Source organism: Rhyacophila brunnea, unplaced genomic scaffold (genome assembly GCF_057557595.1).
Source record: "Rhyacophila brunnea isolate RB1 unplaced genomic scaffold, BYU_Rbru_1.0 scaffold_2, whole genome shotgun sequence".
Lineage (NCBI taxonomy): Eukaryota > Metazoa > Arthropoda > Insecta > Trichoptera > Rhyacophilidae > Rhyacophila > Rhyacophila brunnea.
Window position 1 is genome coordinate 47072278 of NW_028232859.1, and position 23289 is coordinate 47095566.

The window sequence follows — 23289 nt, forward strand, 5'->3', positions numbered from 1 at the left end:
TTTGTTGTTTTGAACTAATAATTGTGTTTTTCTAGTTTTTTTTCAATAAATCTTTAAAGATTGTACCATAACTTAATATTTTGAAAACCTTCCTTTACAGTGCCTAACAAATTAGTTAAAATTATTATAGTGATGGTAGGGAATTTTATATAGAAAGTATTGAGTTGATTCAAATTTTACCACGAAACTTTCAAATATCCTAATAAAATACAGTTGTAACTCAGAAATATTCAAATATCTCCATTTGTATGTGTTTTAGAGAAAAATGATGAATACAGTTGAAAATAGATCACGTTTTTCCATAAAAATGAGTAATAATTTTTACATTCAGACTTTTCCTGTATTTACAAAGAATATTTGAAACTTCAAATGGCTCTCCTGCAAAATGCCAATTAATGGATTACTACAGTATCTTACTGGGGGTGCGATATATTTTATGTATCAAGTCACTAAATTTAAAAAAAAATAATATCTCTTATATAAACTCGAAAACAAAAAACCACGTGCACAAACATAAGCAAATAATGGAAAATTTTTGTATTTTATGAAAAGTTTATAAACTTGTTGGGTGGTTGGTTCTATTTAAAATTTCAGAAAATTCAAATTGGAGATTCAAGTATCATCTATCCACGAAGGTAAGGAAAACTAAATATTTATATAGCAACACTAGCCACAACTGTCAAGCTTTGCTGTCGTGGGCTTGCGTGATTCTGACCATAGACTAATATACTTTATTCTGACGTTTCAACATCTGGTAGAAAGTAGTAGGAAGAGGCTGTTTTATTACCCATAGGATTCCTTATTTTTTTTATTAGAAAAAATAATAATAGGGATACACTTTAACAACAAGATTATAAATTTGTAATAATGGCGAACGTTAAGGAGTTGCTTGCAAAAATAAAAGACTTAGAAAGTCAATTATCCGCACAGAATCAAAGAAAAGGGCCCGTCCGACAAAAAATCACCGAACTCTCTTCAGAAGTCGTCGATTCGAACCCTTACAGGTAAAATAACTTTTGTTGGATAAAATAATTGAGTTTTTGTTCTTACGTTATTTATAGGGTTATATTGACTTTTAACAAAGCATGATACATTCTTATGAAATATGTTTCAGTCGTTTGATGGCATTAAAACGCATGGGAATAGTTGACAACTATGAAAAAATAAGAGAGTATTCTGTGGCCATTGTAGGAGTTGGCGGAGTAGGAAGTGTTACCGCAGAAATGTTGACCAGATGTGGCATAGGAAAGGTAATTAATCACGAATTAAATTGTCAGAAAATCATTATCTATATAACGTCTAGTGTCTTATCTTTATTAATTCATAACATTATGAATTACAAATGAAAAAATGTTTTGTTTTCCAGCTTATTTTATTCGATTACGATAAAGTGGAACTGGCAAACATGAATCGGCTTTTTTTCCAACCTCATCAAGCTGGCCTAAATAAAGTAGAAGCAGCCGCTCACACCTTGCAAGACATAAATCCAGATGTCATCATAGAACCTCACAATTATAATATCACCACAGTGGACAATTTTCAAAAATTTATGGACATTATAAGGTGAGGAAATCATATGGTTTTAATTTACTATCACTGGAAATGCTCTTGTGCGTCAAAATCGTAAATGTATCACTTTGGTCATACATACATTTAGTATTATAATAAAAGAATACAACCTCTCCGCCTATCGCTAAAAACCAATGCGAAATCTTTTAAAATCATCTCCTATTTAATGATATCTCCATAATAGTTAGTTACACTGCTAACCTTTTAATTACCACATTTAAATAACATATTAATTATATCTAATGGCCAACTACTCCAAACGTGCCCGTCGCATATACAATTTCAGCTGAAAGATCACTAGATACGTAAAAAAAAGTTAGCCTTTGCGTGGCGGGTTTTATTAGTGTAATTGTAATGTGTAATACCACATTAAAAAAAAGCAAAATAGAATTATTTGTTGTGACTACGTTAACAATTATTTATGTTTTACTTTCTCAAATAATTTTATATCAAAATTTATGCACCTTTTATATCAAATGTGCTGAATACTGATATTAATTCATGATAAATTCTATAAAATTATCATGAAATACCATAAACATTGAATCTCTTGAACATCAATAAATGGTGAATCAGTTTGTTTCTGTCTAATAATAATGTTCACAATAAATTCTTTATATTTTAATTTCATTGCAGTACTGGCAGTATTACTGGATCACCTGTTGAGTTAGTTTTAAGCTGTGTAGATAATTTTGAAGCTCGAATGGCTATCAATGCTGCTTGTAATGAACTGAACCAAAAATGGTTTGAGTCTGGAGTTTCTGAAAATGCAGTATCCGGCCATATCCAATTCATAGTTCCTGGAGAGTCAGCATGTTTTGCTGTAAGTATTGTCACTTATTTTTGAATCCTGTTCCTCTGTTTGCGTTTTACTGAGATTCATTACTTGGGAGAGTCTCGGATACATACCAAATAGATAAAGTTAATTACATTCTTACACATAATATTGTATAATATTTACTCTTAGGCGACTCTCGTGGTGCAGTGCGTAAGGCGCTGGCCTTCCACCCGAGAGTTCTGGGTTCAATTCCCGGCGAGGACACAATATTTTTAGAGTTTTTCTCAAAGCCTGGGAGTTTGTGATTGCTTAAAATTACTAACAACCACCTTGTACAAAAAAGCAAGGACATGGTTATTAATAATTTTACAAAAGAATATTCACTTTTAAGTGGTTATTTTTCTTATCCGACAATTGCAGGAAATTTACTTTGCACACTTCATTCTGTATTTTCAATATCTTGAATCTATCTGGACCTACCTTAACTTAGATTATAATTGCTGAGTTCACGATAATTATTTGTTTATTTTAACAGTGCGCACCTCCATTGATAGTTGCATCAAATATAGATGAGAAAACATTGAAAAGAGATGGCGTTTGTGCTGCAAGTTTACCTACCACAATGGGAATTGTTGCTGGATTTTTAGGTAAATAGAATAAAGTAACTAAATATATTATATTTGTATCCATCTACATACAATTTTGTTTATTGATTTATTTGGTCTTTGTATTACAGTTCAGAATACATTGAAATATTTGCTGAAATTTGGAAATGTATCATATTATTTGGGATACAGTGCTTTGACAGATTTCTTCCCTACGATGACCTTAAGGGTAATAATATTTTTCACTATATTATCATAAATCCAATTATTACAAAATGTTCATTTGAATATAATTGGGTTTTTTTGTGGTTTCAGCCTAATCCTACATGTGATGACAATTATTGTCGTAAACGTCAGGATGAATTTAAAGCAAAGCCTGTCGTGAAGGCTGTTGTTGTTGAAAAGTTACCAGAGGGACCAATACACGAGGAAAATGATTGGGGTGGGTTTAATAAAACATTATTTCTTACGCATATTCTTTTCCCCTAAAATTGTGATTTTTCCTTACAATAAGTACGTGCTGTTCTCAAGGCCTTATTGTGCCATGAATCGCTGGTTAATGTTACTTGCATCCAGGACTATTTTTGAATTATTCCCTGGAGGTGAGCAACCCACATTTCCCTCGATGGTCTCTGCAGCGTTATTTATTATTAGTTTATTTTTTTTATTGGCTCTTTAATCTGATCTAGATCGGAGAAATTTGTCAGACCCATGACTTTATAAGCAGACATGTTACTATTTGACCACCGAGGGTGCAGATTTTTAGTATACATCCTCAGAATTTGTGTGCATTTCATTTTTTGATACCGTTTCATGGCTAGAAATGTATTTTTTGTAATCCTTATTAAATAATTGTATTACAAATATATATTTTTTTAGGAATTTCTCTCATGGATGAAACTCAAGATGATAAAGATGAAGACACATCAAATTTGCATTTAGCCGAAGGCATTCAGGTAATATATAAGTTTCATAAATTATATACATACATGCTTATTATTAGTATTGTGTGTTAATATTTTAATCATTTTAATACTCTCATTCTTTAGTCAGCCCCTAAAGGTCAAAGAATCATATCTCATTTTTCTCTACTTTACAAGCGAGCCCAATCACACGTAAATTTATATTCCACTAACATTAACGATAAAGTATTTTTAGGAGATACCTATTGAACTATCTTTTTTTTTTTTAATTTTTCTCCTTGTCACTTAACGTAATAATTGTTTTTATATTATATCCAGTACCACACATAATTAAAAATTGCTTAAAACTGACAAGTTTCTTTGACCCTAAGGGTTAAAGAGTAGAAGGTGGGTTTGTTGGTATTCACAACGTTGTGTAATGTACTATCGCACACATCATCAATGCACCATACTTGGAAGTGCTCAGTGTGAATGTCGCCAAAGTGTGTAGTACAAAAAGTCACAGAATCCATATTATTCATAGCAAGCAAGTCGCTTTTCAAGCTTGTTCAAGCGACGAATGAATTAAATACTGCATTGGTATATTTCTACTCGATATTAATGTATTCAATATTTTTTTCAAGAGTTTCTACTTTATGGATTATGTTGCTTGTGTGTGCGGAGGAGTGAATGCAACTTTGTTAGCATTTCTGAGTTGGGATTTTGGTAATCAAATATCAGTGTGCATACGTCCAATATTTTATATTGCATAAATACTACATTAGGATAAGATAATATAATGCAACTTCATTATTGTAGCTGATACATTATCACCATCATCTGAGGAACTAAAAGTCCCTCAGCCCTTTCATGTGCATTTCTACCGCCGTCTCTTCACACTACATACAATATTTTGACGTGTTACCCACAGTGTTTGATGTCGTACTAGATAGTAATTTATTGTTTCATAATAACAAGTTACTGTAAACTCAGAACAGTATGATTATTGATAAAAATGAACTAAAGATAGAAGTAGGTATTGTCAATCACGTGAATTTTATTTTATCTGTCTTTAACAAATATTTACTTTTTATAAAGACAACCGATAATCAAAGAGTCTATAAGATCTTGTGAAAAAAATCATTGCCTGCTTGTAACGTACCTGCATACATTTTTATTTCACTTTTGAAGGTGGCCTACACTCTGCCGGTGGACGATGGATCACCCGAATCGAGTACCGGAGCTGCAGTGGCCGCCTCTGAACTCTCTCTCGACGAGCTGATGGCTCAAATGAAGTCCATTTAGGTTTAACATATTACAAATAATATATTATTATATACATTTATTAAAGTATTGGTAAAAGTTTTACATTTTATATTTTTATTTTTTTATAATAAATATTATATTATTATTTTAAATAATATATTTAAAGCATATCGCTTGTATTATTTTGTGTTTTATTTGCCATGAGTATGCCAGTTTACAAAGCAACTATAATATTTGGTATTTTGGCCGATAAGCCTCTGAATTATTTCTTGAAAATTAAATTATTTATGCCTATCAAATAGTATTGTTTTCTTTAGCTTTATAGCACCTGTACACGTGCATGGATTTACTAGCAGCAATAGTGAGTATTTTAAACCATCGTGACAATAACTGTTTGCACGTAAAAGTGCTGACTGTCTCTCCAATTCATTCTTTAAGAGTGAGTGAGACTCGATGTTGTCATTTTATGGTACTATTTCATACTATTTGACAGGTAGTGAAAATCGGTCAACCTGAAAATTTGTTTGTAGTTCGTTTTTTTGTCGGCAGGCTCGCCACTATCGTTCTACTGCGCAGGCGCATATCGAAAAAATCCTGATTTATGCATGCAATCTTGCCAACTGCAGAATACCCATACATTTTCTTGTTATAGCCGAGATAATACTTACTGTCAATAGTAAATACATGCACGTGTAAACGGGGTATACCTTGTTTATCAATTAAGATTTTTCAAGTTCCCAGTACATAATACTTGTGTTACGGCTTATATTAACCTATTATTTACAACAAAACAGTATACTTAGTAAGTATGTATTCCTTGATAAATCATTTGGTATGCTATACAGTACTCTCTCAGTAATCCGCCACCCCAAAAACCAGACAAGTGTCCAATTAGTGAAAGCGGCGGATTATAGTGCATACATACAAAATATGGTAAAAATTAAAACAGGTTTGAGAAATTTGTACTAGCAAATTACGGTTTTATTTATAATTAAAATCAAGTATTAACTAATTATTAAACAGTAAATCACTTGACACAACCAGTTATTCAGTGAGGCAAGTATTCTTGAATGGTTTAGGATTCCTGGCTTTCCTATGACCAAAAGCTTCAGTTTATGTGTCCCGGTTCCATTGAAGCACGGCACAGGCACTTTCATCCCTGGTACATTACTTTCATCGCAATGAACGTACGTTTTACGAAGGAGAAGTTTCCAAAGTAAACCCGTGTCATCTGCGTTGTATATTTGTACGCGGCGGACTACTGAATATGAAAATCGAATACCGGCGAATTATAGAGCTTGATTTTGTGCTTTCAACTAGTAAAAATAACGGCGGATTATAGTAGTTGTTGGATAATCGAGCGGCGGATTACTGAGACTGTACTGTATTTTGATTCTATTTAAGCTTGTTTATCATATTAAACGAAATACTGTCATTTGAAAGTATAAATTCCATGTGGTCGATATATTTTTTCTTTAATGCAGCTTTGCGCAAACTTTCATCGGCTGTGGGAAGTGGGAGTTTCTGCAAAAAAGAAACCAGAATTACAATTTTTATAGTATATTACATTTAAATTATAGAATTGTTTTTGAAATGCTGAGAATATTTTTTTACCGCCAGATAGTTGAATATATTCTTAGCTCTGTTAGTAATGGCGGTATCTATTCCCACAGTCTCAGCTACTTGATATGCAAAGCTGCTCTCCGTCACCCCATCCATTAATTTGTAAAGAAACACCAACTCATTGTCTTGAATTAAATGCTCAAGAGTCTGTAAAGACATCAAAAATATTAAAAAAATAACTATGTAAATCAAAATTATTATCAAACATTTCTGAATCCGTATACATAATTAACGATGGCCGCTAGGCTTAAACGTCGGCCTATAGCGCCGTGGGTCCCAGGTTCGAATCTTGGGTCTGGCAAGTACACATATTGTTTTTCAATTTATGTATGAGTCAGAGTATGGATCTAATACATAGCTTGAGCAAGTGGCTGACAACCATTTCTCGTAAAAACAAAATCTTTTGATATAAACCTCTACTCTGTGGAGGTCCATATTATCTTATTAGGGTCGGACATGGTCGGAAAAAAAAAATTGTTTAGTACAAGGGTTCCTCATTATCCAAGTATTCGTTATCCGAGTCCCGGCAGTTACGAATTTGCAGGAGAATGCAAAAAAACTACAAAAACGAATAAAAACACAAGCGCAATTATAGTTCACAGTCATCAACTGTCACTTTCAATCTGTCAATCCCACACTCCTACGGTATTTCTGTCTTGCTCACGTGTCTTCTTCTTTTCTAAACGTGCTCATCTGGTCCAACCAGCTTACATGTTGTTAGGAAGCGTCATCTGTCGTCTATCCAATAGTAAATAAGTTATTGATGTAGCTTGCATAGTTTCCATTTAATTGCCGTATTAAACGTATTTAATTTGGCATTATTTGGGACATCTGAAAGTCCATACGTAACCCCTTACACGGACTTGAGGAAAAACGTAGTTCTACGCCAACAAAGGCAGCAAAATGTAATTATTACACTATAATAGAAGTGAAAGTTATGCACATACATACCTGTAGTTTTAGAAGTGATGAAGCTATGACGTATTTGTGTAAGTAGTGGAAATGAGTCGAGACGAATATGTGCGGTGATTTGTCTTCACGGAAAAGAAAATGATTGATGCTGGCTGCTAATAATGATAGTCCATCTATCTCCGATGTACCTTTTCCAAATTCATCGATGATTATTAGAGACGAGCTCGTTGACCCTTGTATTGCCAGCGACATCTATTGAGAACAAGAAGACAGTCATTTTTATCTGTATATATAATATAAATAATAATAATTTAGGTATAAATACGTTTTAAAACACTAACCTTGTAAAGTCACCAAAACATCATAAAATAGAAAGATGTTGAATTATTGAATCAATAGGTATTTAGCATACTGTGGGGGTAGTGGGATTTTTATTCAAGAAATTATCATTGATTGATAATGCAAAACCGTTTATTTGAATTCAGTTATTTCAAAAATTAGATGGACTATTTGGACTTTTTTTTACATTTATTTAGAAACCGACCATAAAGAATCTACCACCATAGGTTTCACATTGAAAGCATCATTAATAAAAAGGTTTGTTTTTTGGAAGAACGTTGTAGCCCATGGCTGTTCTCAAATTTTAAAGGAATGTATTTTTGCTGTATTAACATCTGTGTACTGAATTACAAGTGTCTGGGTACATGGAAATTGGTGAATAAAGTTTAATTTCAATTTAAACACAGATATAATATAATTATATAATTATATAATATGTATAAAGAGTCCAATTTTATTGAAATTGATATAAGGTTATAAAATAAAATCTTACTTGTCGTAGATCAATCAGAAATGCAGACATTCTGGTCGATATGTTTTCGACAGTTTGTACTCTCGTGTAAAGGTGACGAAGCATTCCTATAGTAGCAGCATCCGCCGGCACAAAGGATCCAATATGGGCCATGTACACAATAAGGGCGACCTGTTTCAGGTAGATTGATTTACCGCTCGCGTTTGGGCCTGTCAGTATTGTCACCAAATTCGCATCCGCTGTCGACACGGTAGAGTTTGGCACGAAGTTCCCGATGCATAATTCTTGCAGAGGGTGCCTGCCATGTTTTATGTCGATAATTTTCTCAGTTGTCAGTGTAGGTCTTTTGTAGTCGTTGTCTCTGGATGTTCTTGCCATCGATATAAGACTGAAAAAGCATAAATATAATGAAACTATGATGGGTACCTTAAAAGTATTGCCAATTATTTCAGTTGCACCTTCATCTTCCTGTTCCCACCCATTTATATGCATACAATACATATACAACAACAACTTAATCAATAGACAGTTGAGTCATAGGCGAATACACTATAATAAAGTATTCTAACCATCTTCAACACAGTAACATCTATTTGCAAGTGCCAGTTACACATATCACATATCAATACGTATGTATTAATAATATTAATAATTATCAATAATAAACCTGTATTTCCAATAATAATGAGTCTATTCGTGGTGAATGGTATGACATTAGAGGCGTCTGATTACAAAAAGCGATAAGTCCACAATTCAATATTTTCGGGAAACAACGTTTTTATGTGACAAGCTTCAATTATTTGTTTTAACGTGAGATTATTTTTTCCGTTGTATTCTATGTTGAAATTAGAACCAAATGGCAAATTGTTTCAGCCGATAAACTCTTAAATGTAATAAATATAGGCAAAATAAAATTGGACGTAGCGCTATTTGTACCTCACTTTTTAATTTACTCCGCATAGGGCACATATTTCCGTGGCACTGTCATGAGTTTACCAGATGCTACAACATGGGAGACGCCCTTTTCAATATTGAACGTTCCCTTATTGGTTCACTTAAACACGCGCGAAATCAACCAAGCTTTAAATAATATGAAACACGGACTTGGCGCTTTTTGTAATAAATCGAGACTTAAAATATTTTTTTTCATAGGGTTATGTCGCGTTTTGGAATTTATAGATCAATACATATTGTGTAAAATTATACAAAGAATACGTGCGTATTTTTTTCTCGATTTTGACCAAATGTGGACTTATCGCCTATTAGACGCCTCATTAGCTTGTCGGCATCTGAGGTTTTGACATCCAGTTGCGGACGTGTCTACGAATTCAAGGTCAGTGACCACAGCGCTCCACCTCCCAACCCTGTGGTTGCAGTTATTCATCCATTCGATTAAAGCCACCCACTCCTTTCAAAATTATGGCTATTTATATTTCATATTAAAAGTGCTTTGTTTCTAGATGATATTGAATATTATAGTGCCTGTACACGTGCATGGATTTACTGGCACCAATAGTCTATAAATTAAACTATCACAATAATAACTGTTTACACATAAAAGTACTGACTGTCTTGCCAATGTCATTCTTCAACCGTAAGCGAGATGCGTGGCTATGAAAATTGGTAAACGTCAAAATGCTCTGCGAGCGGTTTAGTTACTATTTTTTTCTGCAGATTTGTCACTATCGTTTTACTGGGCAGGTGCAGATATTGCATTAGTTCCAACTATCGTATGAAAATTCATAAGCTGCTGAACTTTTTTGATCCATGCTTGCAATCCTGCAAATTCCACGATGATATGTACTGTCAGCAGTAAATCCATGCACGTGTAAACGGGGTATTATACTATTTACCAGTCTAATTCAGCGCAGAGTTTTATTACAGTCGAGAGTGAATCGAGATGCTCTAAGATAAATTTGGTGAGCCGCATCATGATTCGCATTTCGTGCGCTAATATTTCAGGATGTGTATCTCCAATCAGATTGTCCAACTCTAAGACATACAAACATAATTAATTGAAAAAGTTCAGACATTTTAAATTTTTTACGTTTTCATTTTGAAAAGTCATCATACCTTCACATCCTCTGCTTTTGTAATGAATGTAGTCATGATTCTGAAACTAAAAATGGAAGTGTTATTATAGCCCGATGATTCAATTGTGAAATTTTTTATAATGCACACACAGATACCATAGGTTAGCGTTCAGATATTGCATGTCCAGTTTTTACTGAAATTAAATAACCTGTCTGCATTCATACATTCATACTATAAAAGTAATGTACATTCATATAAGGTATTGGGAAATACCCATCAATATATTTTAACGAACCATGAATCTCAAGTTAGGCAGTGCTTTATCTTCTTTGGTTAGGTTTGGTGCCCATGCTTTAACACCCAAAAGATACCCCAAATTGGGCAGGTAGACCATCGTGCACTCCTCGACAAATTGGGGGAGTTTCTCTAATTCCTGTGTTGCTACGGACGTCATTAATCCGTGAAGTCCCATCATGGTTTGCCTTTCTGAAATTAATATTTATATATAGTATATTATATCGTATACTTACTATAACCTAGTACTATTTTGAGACATTACAAGTAAAAATATATGTTAGAGCCAATTTCCTCTAATAATCCCTCCAAACAATCCGAAATCATGGCCATCCATGAATCTTCTTGGCACATTTAATTTAGTGCTAACACGACCGCCGCCAAACTTACAATCAACAATCAAACAAATAAATTCAACTAAACCAATAACCTTAAAGTTGATGGTGTCCGCCAAGCAAGTGATAAAGTAACTTAAACTCATCATAAACAAAACAAGTGTGCGAGTGAGCGACCCTGGAGTTCCACCATCAAAAGGTTAGTGCCTGGATTCCCTCTATCCACCCAAACCCAACATATAAGAAAATACAGTCCATTTAAATTATCACCAATATGTTATAATATGTATTATTTGATATTCTGGTTATTTGGAATAATAATTATTATACTCAATTTGTTCGTGAGGTTTGATAGTTTTGGTACGAAACAAAACATAGCAATGATCGAAGTATTGTCGACGATAGCACCCTATTCAACAGGGGGGGCAAACTTTTTGGATGGAGGGCCAAATTCAAGAATTCAAAATGAGCGGCGGGCCGCAAGTAAAGTACCATTTTTCGATATACTCTATTTATTATCACGAAAAATAAACATTACAAAAAAATTCAGAAGAATGAAACTGTTGTACATTTTTTTTAAATTCAGGTGTTAATTTTGTAGTTGATATTCTCAAAACTGCTTGTAAATGGGCATCGGAGATATTTGATCGTAAAGATTTTTTATTGAGGTTCATGATCGAAAATGTTTGTTCATATATATAGGTTGATCCAAAAATAACGAACATTTTTCTTGCATAATCTTTAAGTTGGTCGAATTTGTCTGAATTAATAGCATTGTAAAATTTGGAGATTTCTTCACGACGATGCAATTCTCTTAAATCAGTGTCACACTGCAGATCAATACTCTCAAGTTGTAGCTCTGTCGGTACACTATCAATATCTATTGAAAATGGATCGCGTACTATTGCTAAACTTGTCTAAATTTTTCGGAAGTCACCAAATCTTTGTGAAAAATCGTCATTCAGAGCTTTAATAATTTTACCATATTCTTCAAATTTATATTCTGGTATATTCAGCAACTTCAAAGTTGGAAAGTGGTCCACGTTGTTATTCGATATTTATTTTGTCAAAGGAATAACCTTTTTAATTTTTTTTTTAACTTTAAAATTGAAATCCATTCAAACTTTTTACCATATCATGGGCATATAATTTTTTTTCCTTGCAACGCGGAGTTAAAAGTATTTAAATGTGTCACGATGCTCAACGTAGAAAATAGTGGTTACATAGTGTGAGACGAGACGCTAGGAAGACGTACTGAGATAATACATTTACGAAACAACAAATTCTTCTATATTATATTTTTTAATATAATATAATATTTTTTTAAAAATTATAAAAAAGTTATTTTTGTAATCAGAACTACAATTATTAATGATGGCGGGCCGCAAAAAAATACCCGGCGGGCCACATGCGGCCCGCGGGCTGCAGTTTGCCCCCCCCTGCTTTACAATAATGATTTCTTGGACACAAAAAGACATCACATCTACGGATATTCAAGGCTAAATGGTTTCACTTTAATCAGTATTACATTAATAATGTCTATTTTAAATTTGGGGATTATTAGTATGTTTTCACATATTAGAGAATTACATTAATCCAAAGTGTTGGAGACAACATGATCCATATAGACAAAGTCTACAGCCCATTACAACAGTTAGACACAACCACAAAATACATGAAGTAGCAGTCTAGGTGAATATTTTTGGACGGTTTGAACATAGGGATGCGGAGGTGTCGCATGCCCGTCAATCAGCAGTGTGATGTGATCACAAAAACTGCGAATTGCTGCTGTAAAAGCACATGCATCAAACTTCACATTGTTGTCATATGAACAATCACAAAAGTGTCATACATACATGGTACTGAAATATTAATCCATACTGGATTAGAGCCATCAACATTAGGTATATTATAGCCATAAATATTAATTTTTAATCACTGTAAAAATTTTGAGGAATCGTCATCAAAATATGTACCGAGTAATACAAAATGTTCGTATGACTCCCTTTAGCTGTAGTCCAAGCTTTTTGTATTATTCATAGATTCAATTCAATTGAAATACTCACTACGGTCTAGCTCAGGATCTAAACCTATTTTCACAGTAAATTTTCCTTGCACTTTTGACACTTCAAAATCAATGACCGTATTCATGTGGTGCGCTACCTGTAAGTAAAAATTTATTATCAAGCGTGTAAAAAGTTAGTATAAAAAAAAAACTATGAAAATTCTTGAAAATATATTAAACAAATAGATTATTACTTGGAATAAGTCATGATTGTTTCTGGATCCGAGAGAATCAATCAACGGTGAATGTCCTTGATGCTTTTCACACATTTCACAAATTAATACACCATTGTAGAGTGTCTGTAATGATAATAATTTACATTAATATGCATTATTAACTACATAGGTATTGACACCAGTTAGTGGCCAAGACTTAATACAAAACAATTATTTAACCATTAGCCGGCTCTCACATCAAAACTCATCTTGCCAGCAACGTGCCGAGTATGTCGATGTGAAATCGTCGTTATTCACAAAACACACGTTGCCAAATGGAGCTTCGCAGATTGGTTGAATGTGACTGTTTAGTTTGAAAAAAACATCTAATTGCAATCGACAAGTTGCATGCTTCTCGGGTTGTGAGTTGAAGACGCCAGGACGCATACAAACACCTACGAATGGTCATTCCTATACCGGCTCGCCGATTGCCGCATCTAAATATCTATACGTTTCGAAGGTTACGTGTGACTATCACTATGTAGATGTGCTCGGTCTTTATATGCAACACCGGATCAACGTTCTTTGAAGGTTTGATTTATAGCTGTGCGGCAGACAAGGCGAGGTTAGATGTGAGAGCGGGCTTATATTAATTTAAAAATGAGATTTTTCTAATCCTAAATATTATATAAATGTTTTAATACAAAATTTTTGTCCTAAATAAACTATTTAGGTATTAAACTACATACTTAATTGATATTATAATTATTTGTATTTACATTGAATAGTGATTTCCATTCGTATGGTGTCGCTCGTAAACCTTTTATTCTGGTCATGATACCCTGTCAATGATGAAAATATGTTTATATTATTAAAATACAAGACAAAAAATTGAATCAGTTAAGAATGCTCTAATTTTATAAGTAGGTTCGCTGATTCATGCCAATTATAATAAGCAATCGTCAAATCATGAATAACTATTACATGCAACATATCAGGTACCAATCTGATTGTCTTAATAGCCTGTTTACACATGCATGAATTTACTACTGACTCTGAGCATTTTGACGTTTACCAATTTTTACAACCAGTCAAATAGCATCACAAAATGACAACAATGCATCTCCCGAGCACTTGAAAAATGCGATTGGTGAGACAATCAGCACTTTTACATGTAAACCGTTATTATTGTGATAGTTTAATTTACACACCACTGGTGCCAGTAAATCCATGCACGTGTACAGGCGCTATAATACTCAATATATCGTCTAGAATTAAAACATAGACATGCATGGACAGCACACACTGCACGATTGGAAGTAGGACCTAATGCTTTCATTGGATAGTTTCGACCGTTAATCTTTGAGGCAATCGTGGGCTCCAGTCGTTAAAGTTAAATCAGGCAATATAATTAAGTAGTAATATACTAGTATAGATTTTTATTCTCTACTTACATTAACATTTTTAATATGTCTCAAACAAGAGCATATATTTTTAATGATATCTTCATTCCCCGGTTTATTGCAGAAAGCGATTGTGTTTAACCTGCCTTCTAAAACCTTCATATCGTTTGTGGGGTGCTGAAGCATCACTCTAAAATAATCCAGTTAAATTTGATTATTTTCATTGATTATTTATATCACTGCAATAATATATTTTGCAATGCTTACCTGAGATATTGCATCCCCATTTTTGAATAGCATTTATTGAATATTCCAAATAAACTCAATCCCTCTTTGGCGCTATGTGCGGTGCCCTTTTTGAAGTTACTCGGATGCGATAGTCTATTGAAGACTTGTAAGGCTTTGTAACTTTCATCATCCATATTGAGAAGTCTGTACCTGAAATTAAACGTTTATAAATATCAATGTCTGGGAGGTGCAGTAAAGAATATTGATGATAAACACAATATAGAGTCTTGCAAAAGATCTTTATACCCCGTTTACACAATGGATTTACTGCTGGCAGTACGTATTATCACAGCCATAACAAGAAAATGCACGTGTTAACACATAGTATCGTGCAAGTTGCAAGATTGAATGTATGGAGCAAAAAAGTTCAAAAGCTTCTGAATTTTCATGCAATAATTGGTACTACAGTAGAATGATAGTGGTGAACCTGCCGGAAGAAATACGGACTACACTGCCTCTGGACTCTGTAGGAAATAAAAAATAGCACCATATAATGACAACATCGCATTTCGCTAATGGTGTCTGACAATATCGCTACAATCATCAGTTCTCTAAACTCTTTGACAAGCCTCATGTCAAATTTATCAAAACCCAATCCGTGTGATGTGCTGGCTATGTGAAATGTACGAATGTTCAAGCTTTGATAGAGCACCTCACAAAATGGAGTGCGGAAAGATCACGACTTCAGTGGCTTGATGGTCTACAGAGAGACTTGTGAGTGCTAAGGGTGATGGATTGAAGAAGGAGGGCGGAGGATCGGGCAGAGTCTAAACTGTAAAGGCTGTAATGCCAGGGAGGGAAATTATAGAGAATTCAATGCTTACAACGAAACTGTATTGAGGCTCAGGTAAGTTGGCGATGGAATATCTTCCAAAATGATTCTACACCAATTCTTGTCTACATATTTCAATAGTGCGCCAAGTGCATGCACTGTCTGCGTGTATCGGAAGTTTATTATGGAGTGTAAGAAAGTTTGGTGGTCAGCGTCTGATGAATCACTCGGCTCGTTTGGGAGAGTCAGTTGGATGATTCTTCGCTTGCATGTCTCAAAATCTGTAATATACAACAATCTGGTGCAAATTACAACACATCCCAAAACTTTATTGTTAAGTCAATTCAAGTTTGTTAAGAAATTAATAAAAAATGGTTTATAGAAAAATATTATGTTATTGAGGAGTCTTATCAATTATTTACATTCATATTTACAAGCAGGGGTGGATTGGAGGCTTGTAGGCTACAAGCTACCAATCTACTAAGACTGGCTACTAAGCTACTAATACTGGCACTAAGACTGGCACTAAGACAAGCTACTAAGACAAGCTACTAAAGCCTCAATTACATTGAGCTTCTTTACGAGAAGTTTATTGGCGAATTTACAATCTGCCTGTAAAGTCGCCCAGTGTAATCATCGAATAAGCTAATAAGCAGGTTGTAAAGAGTTGAAAGCCGGTCAACTTTAGGCGCTACACGCCGGTGTGTGGGCCTACTGCGTCTGCGCAGTAGAGCGCAGTACCAACCTCCCGGTAAAAAACGAACTACGTTCCGTCAAAATAGTCGTTGGCTTGTGGCTTTTCAGCGAATGGAAAATTTTGTGTGTAATTATCAAATCGCAGTAGCTGAATCGCCCGCTTTTAAATTCGCCAATAAACAGCTCGTAAAGAAGCTCAATGTAATTGAGGCTTAAGACTGGCAGTCTGGGATTAGTTTTACTTAATCTGCCATTAATTAAATTATTACCTAATTAAAACAATAAAAAAAATCTTTACAAAAAATAAAATGTTGACATGAAAATGAATTAATTATGTTACTGAATATTGTATGGCTCGGAGCGCTTTACACAATACGACACAGCACCATGAATTATTGCGTATGGTCTCATTCAACAGTTTCAAATTTCATTGATATCTAGTATGGAATCTGGTACTAATCTGCCAATCTTTTGGTATCCTGCCGGATTTAGAAGTTATAGTTCACAATTAATAGTAATAATAAAAACAAAATTGCGTACTATATTCTTTGCTGGGCAGAAAGTCAAGCTGTGTTTTTGAGTTAACGCTGGGGATTGACTCTGTGTCTGTCGTCGATGCAGGATCCACATTACCGATGATTTCTTTCAAGCACTTCACAAATGATTCTTGAGCGCGAGAGTCTGTGATGATGATGTTTGGATTTGTTTGCCTATACAGGTTTCTTAGCATTATGTGCTCTGGTTTCAAGTCTGTTATTTCATTCAGGGTGGACAGCTGATTGAAGAGAATCTTTCATTACTCATTTTATATAAGAATGTAATATATTGTATATAAATTTTGGATTTTGGATTTTTTGATAGTGAAGTAATATTGTGATATATAATATATAATATATTAGTAGTGTGTAGGTACCATAATAATTGGATTAATTTCCACTTTATTAAGAGAAAATATCTAAATTAGTGCCTCGAAGAAACAATGTCCAATCCAAAAAAAAGGTATAGGTACTTGACATTTTAAACCATATTAATATTATGGTTTTATTGTCTAATTAAAATATTACTAAATGTTATAGCGCCTGTACACGTGCATGGATTTACTGGCAACAATAGTGCATAATATTTTAAACTATTGTGACGATAACTGTTTACACATAAAAGTGCTGACTGTCTCTCCAATCTCATTCTTCAAGAGTTAACGAGACGCGATGATGTCATTTATTTTTATAGTACTATTTGACAGGTAGTGAAAATCGCTGAACCTCAAAATGAGTATAGTTCGTTTTTTTGCAGGCAGGTTCGCCACTATCGTTCCACTGGACAGGCGCAGATCGAAAAAATCCCTACTGTCGCATGAAAATTCAGAAGCTTCCAAACTATTTTGATTCATTCATGCAAGCTTGCAACTGCAGGATAATACATTTTTACCCATACATTTTCTTGTTATGGCCGCGATAATACTTATTGTCAACAGTAAATCCATGCATGTGTAAATGGGGTATTAGCGTAGTTCGAATTAACGGTGACTTAGCGAGTACAATATCAAACATATTTGTTTAAAGGCTGCAAAATTTGACAACTTTCAATCGTTTGACTTGCATGGTAATAGAACAGGGGCATTAGGTATATTATCTATGTTTATTGGGTACCTCCGATGTAGTAATATTGTAGTAAGCAGCTCCGAATTTTTGGTTTCGCCAGAAAACAGCCATAATAATCTGAAAAAAAAAACATAAACGATTGGGTAACAACATGCTAAGAAATGACCGAATTACATATTTTTTTTGTGGACCAATAAGCTTGAAGTCCGGCTTTATAAAGCAGACCTTAGCTGATTAATTTAGAAGGCTGTGACCATGGTCCCCACATCCTGAAGTGGGCCCCCAGGCTAAGATCTTTGGCGGGGCCCCCTACCCATCGTTAAGGATAAAGGCAGTGTGACTCTCTACAGTAGTGTTTTTCAAATGGTGTACGCGGTAAAATTAATGTGTGTATTTAGTGTTTTTTTTTTGTATATTTTAATACACCCATTTGAATTATGGAGTTGTCGAGTATCGATACACAATTAAATATTGTATCATACAACTACATTCGAATTTCTTACTATTAAACCAAATTTATGATGTGTGTTTATCTCACTTATCTGGTCGACTCGCCTCGCCGGGCCCCTCCTAGATGCTACAGCCCTGTCAGCCCCCTCTTGTGGGGGCCATGGCCGTTCCCCATGAGTTTGGGAAGGTACACTAAAAATAATGTTTATATACTTACCTATTCATACCTAAGTATTTACCAAAAAAATATGGAATTCCAATTTATATAATACAAATAAAAGGAAAATAATACTGAATAGGTAGGTACCTATGGAAATTAATATTTAATTAGGTACCTCGTCTTCATCGGATTCAGTGGTGCTAATTGGATGCAAATTATTATCATTTGAGATTTCTTTCAAATCTGACTCTTGTATGTCATCTTGTGAAATGTCTTTATCATCTTGGGCATCTTTGAATTGTGAGTTGGGTGATATCTTATCTACAAAAGTGAAGTTAGTTTATATAAATGTATAATGAATATTATATAAAACTATGTAATCTTGTCTAATTATTAATATACCTATAGTTATTAATTTTAGTACAAACCTTTCACAAGAGAAAACTTTCCTGGGCCTCTGGAGGAATTTTCCTGGGTGGATAATTCGCTACATTCCGAAAATGAACTCATAGCCATTCTTTTATAAGGGGACATTGGATGTTCGGAATGATTATCATCACTTGAAAGTTTGTTAAAAGTATCCATGTTAATATTTAATATTAATTGATTATTTTAATTAAGTATGCACAACCAATTTTCGCGCCTGTCAAATGAAAACTTTTGTATCGGAAAATAATTTAACGAACAATAAATCTCACAGATGTCACTATAAAAATAATTCTTAATTTGAATATTTTATTGCCATTATTATAATACCATAGAGATGTGTACATTAATATCGACGAATTATCTATACTGCGAAGCTACTCGTATTGACTAAATTAATATAAAGCGCTAAGCATATGGACATTTCTATTCGATTTCGAATTATCTGATCATAATTTATTTATCTCATGCAGGTACCTACCACTAGGGTCGTCATATCGAAAGAAAAAGTATTCGTACCTGTATCGGTGTTGAAAGAAATGTATCGATACCAATGTATCGGAGTATCGATCAACAGATATCGAAACTTTTTTGACGGCTCTCCCACACTAATAAAATCCAGAACCAAGAACACAATCTCGACAGATCCCGACAGACGACGAGAAAATGGTATAATAATTGGTTTGTATGTTACCTAAGATATCGAATCTTCTTCCAGATTACAGTTTAGTTAGTCTAGAATCTAGACAGACAGTGTTTCTCAATCTTTTTACAGTATGGACCACTGAAAATAGGAGAAACGTTTTGCGGACCGCTAACACAGAAATAAAAAATCGGTGTTATGTATGCGCGTTAGAAGTTATACTTCTTTGGCGTAACAAAACAAAACACCCATCTTTGCCATATAGCGGTTATAATCGATTCAGGCCCATGATCAATTAATAAAAAATCAAATTTTATTGGTTATGTTATTATGATAATATTCATTTCGATCTCAAGGGTATTTTATCGATATAGGTACCGTCAGCAATAATATTATTGCTGAATGTACCTACTTTGGAAGAAAAAAATTTCAAAACCTGTGTTTCATAATTTTAGCAAACCGCTATTTCGACCATCTTTGCTTAAACAGATGACTGTACAACTATTTTCGTTAATAATTTATTACAAATCAAAGGTAAAACATAGCCCTTTTAATGGTTTAACTGAAACGTGATATTGGCTTTTGTGATGAAACATAATAATTATTATTGTCTTCAATTATTATAAACCGCTAATAAATAAATTGACATGGGATATGCGACAAATATTATCCTAAACTTATTATCCTTGAAATATGTATTTTTGTGTATGGAGTGTCTAAATATTGTAAATTTTCCAACATACCATTAAGTATTTGAATTATTTACAAACTCAACATTCACAAAATTTATTTATTTATTGATATATAATTTCACTCATTTCACTCGTTTGGACAACGTGAAAAACAATAATGTGTACCATGTTACTTGGTGCATGTTGTCAAATTCATTGGAAAATATTATTAGGAAGAAAGTAATTACAATAGAATTTACGCAAATGATTTATTTCTTTGCGTGCGGTTCTATTTTCGATATGGCATCATTAAACACAACCGAATTTTAAAAAAAGGAGACGCGAGTTGCCAATGTTATTATTGGACTGACGAGGATACTTTGATACAGTGACATCTCGTGGGGGTAGGCAAGCTATGCGTTGCATAGGGGTGGCACATAAAGCCGGGTACTGATTAGCAACTGTGACCGGGTTGCAGATACAGTAACTATTATGGACGCCAAATAATTAGATCGCAAGCCTAATAAATAATTAGTTCTCATCTTGGGAGTTACAGTATATGGAACGGTTACAGTTACAACTCGCTAATGAGTACCCGGCTTAATAAAGGGCAGCGGATGGAGGAACGAATACAACTATTAGAACTTTTATGAGCAGTGCCGGTTTTCCAAGCAACAGACAATGTGGTTGCTTCATTAGAAAATATCAATATCTTAGTTTAAATAATAATAATCGTAGCATATAAAATCCTGAAAACATAACGGCTATGTTGTTGTATTGTAATAGCCGTTATAATACATATTTTTATCACGGATTATCGCACAGTCAACATTTTGACAAGGATGTCTCCAAACCTGTCAGCGCCGCAGACCTATACGTACCTAAAACCACGCTTATTTTAGAGTAGATTTCCTGTAAGAAATGCCGTAATTCTCAGTAGATATATTAATTTGTTTGTTTAAGATAGATACCCGAAATTGATTATAAAAATTAGATAATTAGTGGGTACCTAATAAATTTAGTTACAAATGATTTGAAACGAAATAATATAAAATGGGACGACGTTACAATAAATTAGTCTGCCTAATGGCGGCACTGGTTTGATATATTATTCTGTTTTATTACATCTGGGAAAATTCACATACATAAATAAAATCTTAATATTAATTAATTAGTAACTAGTAGGTAGAGTATGTCAGTGATATCATTTTGTGTAGTATTTTTAATTAATTAAAGAACAGGAACGCGGTAACTTAATTTATTATACTTCGGGCAACATTCAAATTTATTACCGAGGGTGAGCCCTGGTGAACCTAAAATATTTTGATAATGAGAACAATTTATTTACCCATGCTTACTCACCTTGTGTTGTAATAATATGCTACCTGTCCGTTTAGAGTTTAGATTGTAAACCAGAGCGTTGGAGCGGAGCTCGGAGCAGGAGCACGGAGCAGTGGAGCAATGGGGTTTTTCCCGGAGTAGGATCGGAGCCGGAGTATCGAATATTTGTAGTGCTCCACTGCTCCGAATGTTTTTATTATTAATAAATTTTCATCCTCAAATCGTCAAATCCAATGAAAATATTGTATTTCACTTTGCAACACTGGAATTATTTGAAATACGGTAACACTGCTGAGTGATAAATAACTTCAACTTTTTAACAGAATAAGCAGATAATGAAAGACGATTTGGTGTCGGTTTTTATTTCTTTAATTTTTCAATATTTGTACAAGTACATAATACCTATTAAAACTTTTTACCCGGAGCGGAGCAGACCCTTGAGCGGAGCTGGAGCAAGTATTAGGTCCCGGAGCAACTCAAAAAAGAGTCCGCTCCAACTCTCTGTTGTAAACACAATTGTACATAATATATTATGTATTCCCGTATTAGGTACACATTATTTGGCGGAACAGTTTGAGAATGTAATAAAGTGTACGTATACGTAGTTCGAGCGTCGCCGAGCGAGAGACAACGATGTAATTGGCTTCACGTAAGAGCAGTCTGCAATAATAAAGGTAACTATAATTAAATTTACTCGTCGTAATTCGTGCGCAGTTGAAGAAATCGCAATCTGCGCATTTTCAAGGTTAAGTGGTTCCACTATAATAGTGTCATTATGTGAGTATATAATATTGCCGTATTATAATAATTGGCTCTACAATCCTATGTGGATCTGGCCGCCTCACGAAGGCGTTTCTTGACGGATTTGTGTTATACGAGAAATGGATGTTAGCCATTTGGCCAACCTATTACGTCCATCACAAGAGAGGTGCTGTTCAAACATAGCACTTAATGTAAAAATTATAATACTTCAATACAAAAATATGAAAAACTACCCTCGATAGCCGTCGATGCGGCCGATAGCAGTCTTGTGTATAGAATAGATTCGCTGGACTATATCGTAATATATAATATAAAATACATAGGTAGCCGTTTATATTTCGGGAATTTGCAACACTAGTGTTGCTAGGTGCAATTTGACTTCTGTATTTTGAAGTTTGACATTTTTAACGGCAAAAGTACTCAGAACGTTTTAACAAACGGACGCTTTTTGTTTTTTTTTTTAATTCATTTGAAAAATTAATCTCGGCCAAAAAATGGAATTAACTCGTGAAAATTTTCGTGCGATTATTTTTAACATCTTTCGACGTGGATTATCACGGGAACAGTGCATCGCTGAATTTAATGCTTTATATGGGGATGAAGCACCATCCAAAACTACGGTATATCGCTGATTTAGCGAATTTTATCGTGGCTGTCGTTTGCTTACAGACGAGCCGCGTGAAGGTCATCCAAAATCAGTTCAGAATCAATTCAGTCTCTAGAAAAC

The 23289-nt window shown here is 34.1% G+C and overlaps 2 protein-coding genes across 2 annotated transcripts; one reads left to right on the forward strand and one right to left on the reverse strand.

Moving 5' to 3' along the window:
- The first annotated feature begins 735 nt into the window (after window positions 1-735).
- Window positions 736-5299, forward strand: Uba5 (Ubiquitin-like activating enzyme 5). Its single transcript, XM_085946805.1, has 9 exons — window positions 736-1004; window positions 1115-1250; window positions 1367-1563; window positions 2206-2392; window positions 2883-2994; window positions 3084-3181; window positions 3268-3394; window positions 3832-3908; window positions 5046-5299. The coding sequence occupies exons 1-9, from the start codon at window positions 868-870 to the stop codon at window positions 5157-5159; spliced, it is 1185 nt and encodes a 394-aa protein (XP_085802931.1). The 5' UTR covers window positions 736-867; the 3' UTR covers window positions 5160-5299.
- Window positions 5283-19369, reverse strand: LOC147072428 (mutS protein homolog 5-like). The gene is made up of 17 exons (XM_085946804.1): window positions 19148-19369; window positions 18895-19040; window positions 18158-18226; window positions 17049-17283; window positions 15865-16093; window positions 15020-15190; window positions 14804-14942; window positions 14129-14191; window positions 13389-13493; window positions 13196-13292; window positions 10796-10986; window positions 10540-10585; window positions 10320-10458; window positions 8488-8854; window positions 7695-7907; window positions 6735-6890; window positions 5283-6644 (listed from the first exon to the last, which is right to left on the reverse strand). Exons 1-17 carry the CDS (start codon window positions 19302-19304, stop codon window positions 6516-6518), a joined length of 2652 nt encoding a protein of 883 aa, XP_085802930.1. The 5' UTR covers window positions 19305-19369; the 3' UTR covers window positions 5283-6515.
- Between the last annotated feature and the right edge of the window lie 3920 nt (window positions 19370-23289).